This window comes from Crotalus tigris, unplaced genomic scaffold, assembly GCF_016545835.1.
Source record: "Crotalus tigris isolate CLP2741 ecotype Arizona unplaced genomic scaffold, ASM1654583v1 scf7180000024359.8030256, whole genome shotgun sequence".
Lineage (NCBI taxonomy): Eukaryota > Metazoa > Chordata > Lepidosauria > Squamata > Viperidae > Crotalus > Crotalus tigris.
This window is the reverse complement of record NW_024100528.1, coordinates 7,398,487-7,413,543: the sequence shown is the minus strand read 5'-3', so window position 1 is coordinate 7,413,543 and position 15,057 is coordinate 7,398,487. Positions and strand designations below refer to the sequence as shown.

The following is a 15,057-nucleotide window of genomic DNA, read 5'->3' as shown; positions in this document are numbered from 1 at the left end:
AATGCCCTTTTGCCATTCATCCAAATTTGCCTGCTTTTTTAAAATAGGTATCATCTGAAACAAAAAAAGGAACTTTGGTAGAACATTCATTTTTACAGCTGAAATTCTCCCCAACAATGACAATTGTAATTTTTCCAGGCTTTTAAGTCCTTTTGTACTTTTATCCATAATGGTTCATAATTGTTCTTATACAATTTTCCATTTGAAGCAGTTAAATATACTCCCAAATATTTAACCTTTTTTACTATCTGGAAACCTGTAGCTTTGACCAAACTTTCCTTGTCCTTAACTGACATATTCTTAGATAATATCTTAGTCTTATAATTATTGACTTTAAAACCAGAAACATTCCCATACTGTGTTATAAGTTCTAGTAAACAATCAATCGCTTGATTTGGTTGTTCCAAAATTAAAACCAAATCATCCGCAAAAGCCCGCAATTTATACTCATTCTTCCTTATCTTTACACCCTTGACTACCTTTGATTCTCGAATCTGAATCAATAAAATTTCCAACGTTAAAACAAATAACAATGGGGATAATGGACATCCTTGTCTTGTCCCTTTTTCAACATTAAAATTCTCAGTCAATCCTCCATTTACAACAATTTGTGCAGATTGTTGCTGGTATATAGCTTTAAGTGCATGTAAAAAATTATCCCCAAAATTCATTTTCTCTACCAATGAAAATAAAAATTGCCAATCTAATTGATCAAAGGCTTTTTCAGCGTCCAGAAAAATGAAAGCCACAGGAATCTGATTGTTCTTATCCAAATACTCAATTATATTTATAATTTGTCTAAGATTGTATTTCATGTATCGTCCTGTTATAAACCCTGCTTGATCGCTATGAATCAAGTCCTTCATAACCTGCATTAATCTATTTGCCAAATTTTTTGCAAAAATCTTATAATCAACATTTAATAATGAAATTGGCCTATAATTCTTAGGCTCTGTGAGATCCTGATCCTCCTTCGGAATCAGTGATATAAAAGCTCTTTTCCAAGAAGGAGGAACTTGTATACCCAACAAGATACTATTAAAAAATTCCTTTAATGGCCCTATCATTTCTTCAGATAAAGTCTTGTAATACCTCGAAGTCAGTCCATCTGTTCCCGGAGACTTTCCAACCTTTAACTGCTTAATAGCTAAACCAATTTCCTTCACAGTAATTAAACTATTCATCCCATTTTGTTGTTCCTCTGAAAGTTTAGGAAAATGCACTGATTGTTAATATTATATCTATATCCAAGCCCTTTATATTATCACTTGAATATAATTTTGTGTAAAAATCTAAAAAACTCTTTTTAATCAAATTTTGCTGAAAAACCTCAGTACCTTTATATTTTACTTTCTCTATAATTCTAGCTTTCTGTTTCTTTTGTAACTGATAAGCCAACCACCTCCCAGGCTTATTCGCGTTACAAAAAGTATTATGTCTCATATACGACAGATTGGTAGCCACCTGATCTGCCATCAACATATTAATTGTTCCTTGAGCATCTTTATAGATACCTTTAAGTTATTATCAGTTGGATTAAGAACAAACTCTTGTTCTTTTAATTTAATCTCTTCTTCTATTTCTCTGCGTCTTTGTAACCCTTTTTCCCTAAAAACTTTATTCAATTGAATCAAAATTCCCCTCATATATGCCTTGCTGGCATCCCAAACCATGGACATCGATGTACCCTTATTCATCCGCAAAAAACTCCTTTAAATGCTCTTTACATTTTTGTACAAACTCTTCCCGAGTAAACAAATTCTCATTCAGTCTCCAGGGTCTTCTATTCCCATCTTCCAAATGTAGTTCCATCCACACCGGACTGTGATCCGACAAAGTCCTGGGGAAAATTTTCATCTTCCTCACTCTAGAAAGGAAATCACTAGTAATAAAAAAAAGTCAATCCTTGGAAATGACTGATGTCTATCCGAATAAAAAGTAAAATCTCTATCACTTATATTCCTTTCTCACCAAATGTCAATGAGCTCCAATTCTTCTTTCAAATCAAAAAAAGTTTTAGGTAATTTGGTTTGGGTAAAAGTTTTAGAAGAGCTCCTTTTATCTATAGTTGAATCTAAAACCCCATTGCAATCACCCATCAAAATTACCGATTTGTAATCCAACTGAGATATCTTGCCATGCAAAAACTTGTAAAATTGTTTCTGTTGTTGATTAGGAGCATATAATCCAACAATAAGAACTTTTTTGCCTTGTAATGATAGTTCCACAAAGAGATATCTTCCTTCAGAATCAGTCTCAATTAATTTAGATGAAAAATTTTTCTTCACATAAATTACCACACCCCCTTTTTTCCCTGGAGCTGGAGAAATGAAATGTGAACCCAAGCAAGAATTCATCAAAAATTTAGAGTCCTTCAATGTTATATGAGTCTCTTGCAGACATATCAAATCATTGTTATGTTGTTTCAAATAATGAAAAACCTTTCTTCGTTTCTGTGGCACATTTAGGCCATTAACATTCCAGGTCAGGAACCTGGCCATTTCCACCGGCCTGGAGCCTCTGGAGCATGGCCTGCAGATCAACTGTCGAAGATCTTTTTGGTCTTGCCCCTCCCACAGGCTCTGTAGTAACCATACCTTCAACTTTATCACCACTCTTCTGCTGCTGCTCTTTTTCTTTACGTTTATGGGCAGCTCGTGTCATCCTTTGCTCTTTTATCTCAAGATTCTGTACAGGTTGTTCCATGACCATCATTGATGAGGCTCCTGCCATAACAGGCTCTTCCATTAACCTTGTTTGTGGGGGTGAGGACGATCTTGCCTTTAAGATAGAATGATAAAAATCTCTCGCCTTCGAGACTGTGGTTAATCTATGACGTATCCCATCATAATTCACTACTATTCCTCTTGGAATCTCCCATCTAAACTGAATTTGACGATGTTTTAACTCATCAGACAGAAAAGTAAAGTCTTTTCTGCCTCTTAAAATTTTGGGAGGTATTTCTTTTAGAATTATCACATCTTGATCTGCAATTTGAAACTTTTGTTTATAAAAAGCCTGTATAATTTCATTACGAATAAATCTTCTGGAAAAATAGATGACCACATCTCTTGGTAAATTTCTCTGTCTAGCAACCCGTGAGTTAACTCTAAAAAATTTTTCTATCTCATTCCCAATTATTTCAGGCCTCCAGCCAAGATTAAGAGCAATATCTTTCACGATAAGCATCTTTAAGTCCTCCTGAAGATTTTCTCTCAACCCCCTGATATGCAATGCATATTCATCTCTCTATATTGTGAAATAATTTGTTCATCCTGTGTAATTTCTATCTTGTTCTCTACCTCCTCCATTCTGGATTCCAATCTTGTTGCATTTTCAGTAATCTCCTCCATTCTGTCGTCAATCCTTTCTATATGCAGAGCAAGGCCCTGAAAAGCCAAAAGGATGTCTTCCCTAACTTGCTTGTTTTTTTTCTCCAATAATTCTTCTGTAATAGCCCTCTCTGCAGTTATAAGATCTTTTACTTCCTCCTTAATGTCCAAAGCATGCTTTTTTAAGGTTTCTTGTAAATCTTTAAGAGAAATTGCAGGAGGAGGAGAGGGTGGAGGTGATTTTGGTTTCTGAGAAACAGTCTGAGTCATTGGGGAAGAGATAGTAGCTTTAGGAGCAGGAAGCAGGCGTTTTGAAGCCATTTTCTTAAATTCCAAGAAGAAAGATTCTTGTCTTAAAAAAAAAATCACAATTCTTTTGAATGTTCTTTAAAAAATAACAAGGAAAGAAGAAAGGAAAAAATAAAAGCCAAGTTCTTGCTTCTATATTTAAAACATTAATCTGTATCCAGGTTTTAACTTTGTAACGCAAATCAAACAAGAAAGACAATCGCCATTTTGCCTTTCACTTTCCCTTTCTTCAAAAGGGAGAGTGAACAATAAAAAAAAAAAAGAGAAGAGGGTACTTGCTGGAGTTAAAGATACCATCAATCTTAAGCACAATTTCTCCTGGTCTGCTCTGTCTGCTTTTAAGTACTCACAAGCGGCTAAAAGAAGCAGATGTGGAAGCGGCAGCTTGCTTCATCCCAGAACTTCAGGACGAAGGCTCCCTGGAACGCGGAGATGCTCAGGCTCCGAGGGAGCTCTACCCTCCGATCCCCAAAATTGTAGGGATCCAGGGGAGCTCTTACCTCTACCTGAGAGCTCTCCTCCTCCCTTTTTATTATTTAAGGTAATCTTATGAATGACTTTTGCTTCATCGAAAATGGGTAAGCTGGAGAAATATAGTATTGAAGCTCAAGACGCGTCATTTGGAGTGGGTAGAATTTCTAAGATAACTTTGGATTTACCTTAGTTGATAATCTGATTCCAAGATATTGGAGGATATATACTTAATTTAGTTTTTGTTGGACAGGTTATTGTAATTTACAGATAGATTTAGCACTAACTTGTTGTCAGGAACAGATCACTGATAATACCTAACCTTTTTAGGGATCAAATGCCAATTAAGATGGCCCACACAAGCCACCGATGGATCAGGTGGATTCCTGATTACTTTGCAAGATTTACTAATCAACCAAGATAGTCAGCCTCTGAAATCAGAACAGAATACAACTGGTTGAAATGACTATACTATTTTTGGTTGCAACAACACTCATTCTTTGGTTTTCTGCAATAGTGGGAAATAAAAATAACAGGAAATAGGAAGATTTGTGACAAATAGCCTGCCTCCTGGAGTTTGTGGGTGCTCCATTGCTGGAGTTTTTCAAGAAAAGATTGTACAACCATTTGTCTAAGATGGTATGGGGACTCTTGCTTTTGCCAAAGGGTTTGACTAGAAGTCTTTCCTGGTCCCTCCTAACTTTACGATTCTATGAAATAGTAGAGAAGGGTGGGAGAAATCTCTTTAAATGACTATTCAGTGACACAGATTTTTTTTTGTTTAAATAAGTTAAAGTCTTTAGTATTGTGTTAGCACAGATGGCCAGCAGAACCTTTTCAAACAACACTTCAGATAGAGAAATAACTTTTTGAGTTTCTACAAAATCAATTTGCAAAAACCTCCCTACAAAATTGGTACATAACTCTACAGTATAAAATATAGTCATGCCTGTGACAACTGCTTACAATTATTTTAATTGGTGGCTTTTAGTTTTCTGATCTGCTATTTGAAACTCATAATATATACATAGTAAAGAATACTTTAATTCAGCTTTGATAGGTATGTCCAGCCTATATATTTTAATGTTTAATGTTCTGGTATGAATAGTGAAGGTTAAGATTTGTATCCCTATATTTTCAGAAATATGATTAGTTGAATAGATTTTTTATTACAGTGCCTAAATTACATAGAAAAGTGAAGTTCCTCTCTCTTTAAGCATATCTTTACAGCTAACCCCTTTTTAATCTTACATATCTAAAATTATTTAATGCTTTATTTCTGTGCTTTCAAAGTTTTTTAAATTACCGTATTTTCTGGTGTATAAGATGACTTTCTAAAGCATGCAAATCGGCTCCGAAGTTGGGGGTCGTCTTATATGCTGAGTCGTCTTATACGCCGGAAATAACGGTAGTTTCCGGCATATAAGACGACTTTCTAGGCATGCAAATTGGCTCCGAAGTTGGGGGTTGTCTTATACGCCGAGTCGTCTTATATTATGGTAATAGAATTACGGTAATAGAAAACTCTTATATTATTTCTCATTTTTTTCTACTTATAAAGTTTAGAATTTTAGTGTATGATGTTAAATTTAGAGGTAGATAGATAGATAGATAGATAGATAGATAGATAGATAGATAGATAGATAGATAGATAGATAGATCCTCCTGATATTCAGTGAAAACCAGACTAATATGGATGGACATATGTGATGTTTAGATTCATTGAAGAATTTATTTATTTATTTATAAAATTTATTTGCTACCCATCTTGTATGCAAAGACTCAGGGCTGCTTACAACATAAAAATATTAAAAAAACATTAAAATCATTCATTGTAAAAAGCACAGCAGATAAAAATATTAACAGATAAAATCATGGACACAAGATGGCAAAGAAGGGAGCCGGACGTGCGGGTGTGGGGGGGGGTGTTGAATTTTAATTAGTCAACCACCTAAGAATGTATATAAGGCTCATCCTTAGAGAGAATCAGGCTTGGGCCATTTCTATTTTAAGATTATTTGGATTGGAAATTGACCTGCATATTCATATAACTAAAAACCAGTTTGGTATCTTAGAAAGTGGGACATCATGAGTTCTAAAACCAGCTTGGGGTCTTGGGGCAATCACAATCTCTCAGCTTTAGGAAGATGATATATAGCCAGAAGTACTGACAAACTTCTTTCCTAGTATTCCAAACAAAATAATTGTAATCCAAATTTACAAGCAAGAGATTTGAATTAACATGATTTCTCATGATTCTTGAGAAGGATCATCTACATTTCTCTGTTTTCCTTCACTAATAAGTAACATTGATCTCAATGATAGCTTTAAAGAATTTGGAATTAGTCTAACTTTTTCTGCATTGCCCTATAACACAGTACTATTTGGATCACGTTTCCCATATATATATATGTATATATGTATGTATATATGTCTTGAGTGCCCAAATATGGGAGGAAGAAATCTTTTGCCTGTATCAGCCCAATCTAGGGCTATCCACAGGCAGAAGTTGCTACTGCGACATCATTTGTGCGCTAATTTTTTGGGGATTGCTAACAAAGAGTTAAAGGGGGACTGAGATAGCTATTTCAAGCTAATTAGCTCTCATCAGCCAGCCATACCCTTCTGAGATTCGAACCTGGGCTCCTTGCACATTAGGCAGCTGTGTTGACCCCTAGGCCACAGGCTTTTTCTCACTTTGTCAACTGTATTGGGAGGGAAGAGACAGAGGAAGGGATATGTCTTGAGTGTTTTTTTGATGCACCTTGTCAGCCCAAATAGGCATCAGTCACTACTGCGACATCATTTGTGTGCTAAATTTTTTTGGATTGCTAACAGTTACATATACATACATACATACATACATACACACACGTATACATATACATATATATCTTCTCTGTTGGGTGAGGCACCCGGTCTACCAAATATAAATCAGTCTGTTCTGCGTTTCACCTAGCAGATAAGATTTATATCCTCCCTGGTTTCTGCTGATAGGAGTAAGGGGGAACCTGTAGCTCAAAAGGGTAATACAGCTGCCTAACATACAAGTTGCCCAGGTTCGAATCCCTGAAGGGTATGACTAGCTGATTAGGGCTAATGAGCCTGAAATAGCTATACTAGTCTCCCACTAACTCTTTGCCAGCCACAAATTTTGAACATATACATATACATATACATACACACATACATACACACATACATACACACACACATACATATAAACATACATATACACATATATAATTTATCTCTGGTGCATAATCTGTCAGTATACATACAAGCAACAAAGTGATAAATCATAAATAATAAGATAAAATCATAAATAATAAGATACAACCAACAAGTGATAATCATAAGATACCAATAGGAGTAGGTAATAGGAAAGGTGAGAAGGATAATAATAATAATACATCAACATGGCTCTATTACAGTAGTTACACACTGTCCAGTATGAATTTTCACAGCCCTCTGACTTTGCCTTTACAAATATGTACAGATAAAGTGCAAATGCAACCAAACCTTATTGCCCCAAGCAAAGTAGTGAGGAAAGGCCAAACTGAATAGCATGATTCCTGTTTTTTCTGCATAGGCATGATTAACTATTCAAAACATTTTATGGTCTCCTTCTAAGTCACTCAGCCTTGTCCCGATTCCCCTCTGAGAGAAATCACAAACTGGTTTGAGAATCTCTAGTTAAGTACATGATATATTTGATATATTTAATTTTATTTACAACTTTGTGGTAGTTCTCATAACTTTCTTAACTTCCTCTGAGATAATAATTTATGAAGACTAAGTCATACCCCTCTGTAACAGGCTATACATTCATATTGGGAAGGTGAAAGAAATGTTCATATATTTAAAGGCCAATCAAGGGAATGTTTAAATAATTGTCATATGGCAGCTTGTTTGTTTTTAATTTTAGTAATTTGCTCCATAGCATTGATTAAGAGAGGAAATGATAACTTTATTGTGTATTTTAATAGTATTTTATTTTGTGTGTTTGTATGTTTTTATTTTCTTCAACAGGATGATAGCAAACAGGCACAATTTTTAGCTTTGGCTGTGGTTTACTTCATTTCTGTTTTAATGGTTTCCAAATACCGGGATATTCTTGAACCACAACGAGAAACTGCACGGTCTGGAAGCCAGGCAGGTAGAAATATCAGGCAAGAAATAAATTCACCAACAAGTACAGGTACTGCTGTTTTTCAGTTAATGCTGAGGAACTGTTGGGACACTTGATGTTTGAATATAGAAACTGAAGAATAAAGAATGCCTATTAATCTTTGAAAATATTTCTTGTTTTTTCGCTATTTTAGCACAGGATGGTCTTAGGGATTAAGATACGAGACTCTTCTTCCAAAGCATATAATTAATTGCAGGAAACAAGCTAATTACTTTTCCATTTTTTCCATAAAATCAGTTTTTATATTCATCATGTAATTTGAATTCAAATCATAATTCCATTACTTTGTTACACTTTAGTGGCTGGCTATTTTACACCATAATAATACTAATAAATAAATTAAAACAAAATTTTGCTTGCACAAAATTCCAGATTTAATTTTTACTTTCTTCACTTATCAACATCTCTAAGAAGAAAGAATCCCTGTCATGGCAAACTAGAGCAAATAATTTTACTTGGATATGGTGTCATTTGAATATTAACAATAATACAACTGTCGATGTACCGTAGTATGATACATGTGTATTAGAAGAGAGGGACAGACATTTTATATTAATAAAATAAAAGTATACTGATCTATTTTTACTTATAAGCATATAGCTTGTAAAGACTCCTACTGTTTGAATGATAGTATTTGCCATTTGGCAACTGACTTCCATCACTCCATGTTGCCAGTACAGGAATCATTAGAAATTATCATCTAATCAATGAAAGGAAATAAAAATATATTTTGCATAGATAAAAATCTGATTATCCACAAAAGGGGAATAGTATTATATTTAGGCAGAACTGAAGTTTTTATAAACATTGGGAACATTTAGGTAAATTTTAGATACAGTACATGGCATGAAGGCATCTGTTATCTCTTAATAAAAATGGAATTAAGTTTACTTATTGGAGATCTGCAAAGCTAGCAGAAATTTTGTTGCTAGAAAATATATCTTTCTACATGTCCTAACTTTGCTACTAAGAATTCTAGTATAATAGTGTATTTCTAGAAACTTTTAGTAGTCTAATTGTCTAGGATGTTGATTCAGTTTTGATGAACATGATTTAGGTGCTGTTTGTTTCAAGAGAGATGGATTTTACCCTGGGTCATACTGCAAAGTCATAAAATTTTCTTTTCTCTAATGTGCATTCCTTTGGGAAGACAATATCTTAATATGTGTGTGAATTTTTACCTGTGAAACCTATCTTTAGAAGCAGAAATGCTTTGAATGAGAGACTCTTTAAAGATTCTCTCATTGGAATATTTTACTTATATTGCAAGCATTGGAAAGAGAGCCAAAATTGATGGCAAATCCTTCCTTTTATTTTGGCATCCCTCCATGCTTCTCATCTTTCTCCTTCTTTGTAGACTTTTAATATTTTGTAAATAGCTCCCTTGCACATGTCTTTTTCAGGATTGACTATTCACAAATGATGCAATAAGTATATTCTAATGAAATGAAATACAGTGAGCATTCTAATGTTAGTTTGGATCAATTTCCATTTGTTTAAATTTAAACATAATTTAAAAAAGAGAAATCTTATCAGAGTCCAGTTCCCGAAATGTTTAATCTTTTTGTTAGAACTACCTACTGTATATAGTGAGAATAGCTATATATCTTCTACAATATAATCTTATGTATATTTATTCATGTGTCTTCTTTCCAAGTATGTAGTAATAGAATTGGTGCCAAAAGACATTTTTAAAGTAACTAGAATAGAGCAATTAAGCACAATGTCTTCATTTCATATATCCCTGAAAAGTGAATCTTCCCAAGATTTCAGTATCATTAAGGCAAAGATTTGAAAATCAAATCTCTAGCAGTATATATGTTTTTTAAACTTAGCTCTTGGGTGTTATAAATATCTTATTGAGATATTGATTATCATATTAAATAACAAAATTGATTCATGAAAAGTCTGATACTAAAATAAAATAACATTATCATCAGTTCACCTAATTAAAATAAATGTTTTGGACTTAAATGCTTGAAGAATTTTGATAGGATTAAAAAAATACATTTGTGTGAGAATCATATTTTAAAAAATGTGTATGGCTATGCCATGTAAATCTAATCCTTTCTTCTCAGATAAGGTTGTTTAAAAATCAGTGGCCAAATCAGTACACATTGTAATATAGGATTTTGCACATTTATTTTCAAACATATTTTAGTTAACTAAATTTCATGTTGTTTCTATTACATTGTCAACTATTTTTATTTTAAAATAAAATTACTGATTCCCATTGTTTATACAATAGAGTACATGGTATATTTCCTTCATTCAAATCATGATTAAGTAATTAACTATTCCTGCATTAATTTTTTGTAAATAATAAAATTATATTGCTTCTTTTTTAGGGGATTTGCCTTAGAATTTGCCTATCATTTATGGCAGATAATGTATTTTTCTGTTTGTATTTTGTTTCATAAATAAACCTATTCCAAATGTTTCTGTCTAATTTATGTATACCTGTCTTTCCATGTAAATGTTTTTTCTTTGTATGTTGTATTATTTGCAAGTATCTTATTTTTCTAGATTTCTTCCCGACAAATTTTTAGTGCCTTGTTTGCATGTTTCAATAAACTTCTGACATGGATCCTCAGTGGACCAAACTACCGGCAATAAGTAGCTGGCTCACAATTGACTCCATGATTTTCTTCACAGTTGTGGTTATACCATCTATCCCACACCCAAGTTTGAACCATGGATTCCTTGCCAAGTTAATACCTGAACAGAGCTTTACCCACTCATTTTATAAAGGTAATTTTCACATAACCTCCTATTCTTTGCCACACTTATTTCATATTATATAATTCAATAACTTAATTATAATATGAAGTCTTGATCAAGAATTGAGTTTCATATAGATCAGAGTTTTCTGGCAATGATACTATGAACATTCTACTTCTTATTTATTAACAGTATTATAGGATTACAATTTTTAATTTTTAACAGGATTAAAATTTAATACTGTAGAGAAATATACTTCAACCCTTTAAAAGAATACTGCCATATAAGGAAGTTATATAGTGCTATATTCCTGAAATATAGTTCGTTGCATTTTCTAAACTCTTTGTTTCTTTTGATTTAGAAACATGTCTTTCTCTATATAACTTCCAATTATTTTTACTTTCAGTAGGCAGACAATATGATTGGAGATACCACTGAGAACAAAAAAATTGATATCACTTCTAGGAGCAGTCACTTGTTCCCCTCTGGTTTAGTCTATTATTGCAAAAAATGATGCACTACTTTCTTCTTTTTTCTTCCATACAGCGTGACATTTCTTTCCCAGCTGATATACAATACAGGGTTTTGCAAATAGTATAAATAACTATACAAATTCTTATCTATCCTTTTTTTTCTATACACTGTCTAATATTAGCTGTACTTTAATAAGAATTGGATAGTTAGATAGATATTAAAATCCCATAAAGGCAGCCCCAAATGCTTAAGTTAAAGTCATACAAAGGCTGTTAAAGAAATAAAGGAATATTAATTTAGTTCAGAAGACAGATGACTTTGGCTTAGCGCAGTGAGAACATTTACTGCTGTGCAGCAAAATACCAAGTACTGTATATAAAAAGGCAGTCTAGTGAGGTTACAAAACCAAACAGTTTTGAAATCACAATTTTCTAGTTGGAAACTATTTCAATTAAAAGCTATAATTTCCTGAAACATATAAGTTATAAAATACCCACATGCTTCACATTTCCAACACTAAACAACTATACACAATATATAAAGAAATGTCATCTCTTATTACCAGTGCCAAAAAACTAATCTCTCCAAAGCATATACATCCATCCTCTCCATTATCCCTAAAATTACACATATATTCAGCCTACTCAAGGTTGTATCACCAATTTTTCATAGACTTTCCCAGATTCCTTACTAGTGCTCATCTATGCCGCCTAGTTCTGTTCTCCCTAGCCATTCTTAGCACTTACCCTTCAGAATCTCCCTAGCCTTATAAGTCCTTCAATTTCTTCCATTTATTTCCAAATTCTTGATAACCTCTTGGTGTTCTCCTCAGTCCTTAAAATTAATGTGATAGTAAATTGTCCCAGTGTGTTATGTTTTGTCTATGGAGATTCTCAGTTAACCAGGTCATAGTTATCCTAAAAGAGCTTTTTCATAAGGCAACTAGACTTTCTTGTTTATCTTTGAAGATATTTTGCTTCTCATCTAAGAAGCTTCTTCAGCTGAAGAAACAAGTCCAGTTGCCTTGTGAATAAGCACCTTTGGGTGTGTTATGTTTTGTTTTCTTTTCATTTTTATCCAGCTAGCAGAATGCCAAGTTTCAGTTGTCTTGTCTTTGTTCCCTTCTTTGAAAAAATAATTTTGATCCACATTTGTAGAACTAGCAGGTACTGTGGATAAGAAAAAATGAAGAATGAAAGTCTAGCTGGTAGTCATAGCAGTGCTAGTTTTTAACTTAATACATTTTTAAAAAATATATAAATATTTGTTATAAAGGGACAGGGAGATTACTAGATTTTAGCATATTTTAGTTTTTTCCAAATAATATCAGGTTGTAATCATAAATAAAATGAACTTGCAGCACAATGCTCTGGGCCCATTGCCTCTCCATGAAAAAAGTTCCTTGAGGTGATAGTGAGCCTGAAAACACTTATTGATTTGTGTTGATCAGTACTATCAAAACTGCAGCTAGAATACAAGAAATTATTATCCAAGAAATCTATAAGAAATTATTCATTCTTTAAAAACAGGCAATTTTCCATTTTCTTTAATTCTATATTATTATTATTACTACAGGTGACCCTGGCTTAATGACCCCTTGTTCAGTAATCATTTGAAGTTATGATGACACTGATTGAGTGATACTTATGACAGGTCCTCAAAGTTCTGGTCATCATAGCATCCCTGTGATCACATGATCATGATCTGGGCACTTGGCAACTGACTCACAATTAGAAAATTGCAGCATCCTGGGGCCACATGATTGTAATTTGTGACCTTCATTGCTGACTTCCACAAAGCAAAGTTAATTGGGAAACCAGCAAGAGATCAAAAATAGCAATCACATGATATTGTGCTTAATGACACCACTGTGTCAGGTGTGAAGAATCAGGACCATGTGTTAAGTTTCAGTTAAGCTGATTTATTGCTCTGCCTATGCAGAAGAATCTAGTCTATTAATCATCAGCATTAATTGGTGCTAGCTAAGAAGTGTTGGACCTGGACCCTCTTGTATGGGAACATAACAACTCTAGCCTAATTCCTCTCTTCACTCCATCCCCACCTTCTGCCTTTCCTTTTCCTACAGCAAAAAATTTGCATACATTACAGCATTACAGCAACTAGAAGTGCTAGAACTGCTGTTGCTAAGTCATGAAAAATCGCACTTTACAACTGTGTTATTTAGTGATGGAAATTGCCCTTGTTAACTGACAGCTACTGTGTACTATTATAGTCAAATACCGAAAAGGATTTCTATTATTAAATGTCATAGATGGTAATAAGAAATATTCTTGTAATAAGCAATGAAACCATTTAATAAAAACTTAATTAGCTATATTATTAGTCAATTATTAGGACAAAAATAACATAATTTATACCAGTGATTGGCATCAAACAGACTATTTGCAACTGTAATTGGTACTATTGTCATCATCCATGCAGTGATTCAGTAGTGTGATTACTCAGTGTTTTTGGATAATTTATATACTCTCAGTAATGTCAGTCTGGCTTCTTCCCTAGTTCTGGAATAGAAATGTCTGCAGCATGGGTAATCTTTGCCTGAAAATAATACAGAAGTTATGACCCTATTGATCTTTAAGGATTACTTAGTGACTTTCAACATGATAGTCTGTGGCTGTCTTCCAAATTTACTACAGTACTTGAAAGAATATGAGAGGGAGTTATTGTTCATATCTTTTTAAATAGATACTTACAGAATGGATAGGTAGCCTTATTGGCAGAATTTTTTTTATGTGCATGATTCTCCTTACAGGTCATTTCTGCTTTTAGCAATTAGCAAAACTATTGAAGAAACGAATCCCCCACAAATTGATGTGGATTTAATAATATAAGTTTACCAATTTTATACTTCATTGATAAATTGGTCAGCAATATGAATGAATAATTGACAGCTTTGATTAAACACATTTAACTAACAAAAATGAATCTGGTTGAAATTAGGGAGGGTTAATGGGTAATATCATTTGGTTTGGAAGAAAAGAGGTGTGATCATGATTTGTGGTGTCTCACCACCTTCAAAATATGTATGTTACATTCTGTGTGTTCTCCAGGAAGCAGCATACATTTTCTGTCATTAACTCCTTATAGCTTTAAAGCTGAGACCATTCCAGGCTGGTAATAGCTATGCAGTAATCATCTGTAACTTTAGAAAGTAATTTTTCCACTGTGATCTACTGTAGTTTTAAAGCTAGAGAAAAAAAATCAGTGGGCGCAGGCAATCCTATAATTACGTGTGATTTTAATGAAGCACCTAATTTCTGATGAGTTATTTAAAAATGAAGAGGTAGACAAGAGTTAATTAGGGCTGGAGATACCATAGTTTCTTAGGTCTGAAGCATTCAAATCATTTTGGCTTCAATATTATTTTCTTTCCCTTATCTAAATCATGCTACATTTTCAAAAGCATAGCTTTCCATTAATTTCTAAAGAATGGTTTGTAACTTGTTCAACTATTATCCAAAGTATTTTAATTTCTATAATTCTTAATCATCCATGTTGTATTTATTCATTTGAGAATTCATCTATTATTCACATTTT

At 33.4% G+C, this 15,057-nt stretch overlaps 1 protein-coding gene across 10 annotated transcripts in view; it reads left to right on the top strand.

Annotated features, from left to right (window-relative positions):
• Positions 1-15,057, top strand: part of NBEA (neurobeachin) — a 375,860-nt gene that overhangs the window by 101,400 nt on the left and 259,403 nt on the right. For 7 of the 10 annotated variants that reach the window (XM_039327274.1, XM_039327265.1, XM_039327267.1 and 4 more), the window contains 2 exons: positions 8,145-8,313; positions 10,960-11,055. In XM_039327274.1, coding sequence (XP_039183208.1) covers positions 8,145-8,313; positions 10,960-11,055 — 265 coding nt within the window. The remainder of the gene's footprint in view (positions 1-8,144; positions 8,314-10,959; positions 11,056-15,057) is intronic. The other 3 variants (XM_039327273.1, XM_039327272.1, XM_039327270.1) reach the window with 1 other exon arrangement.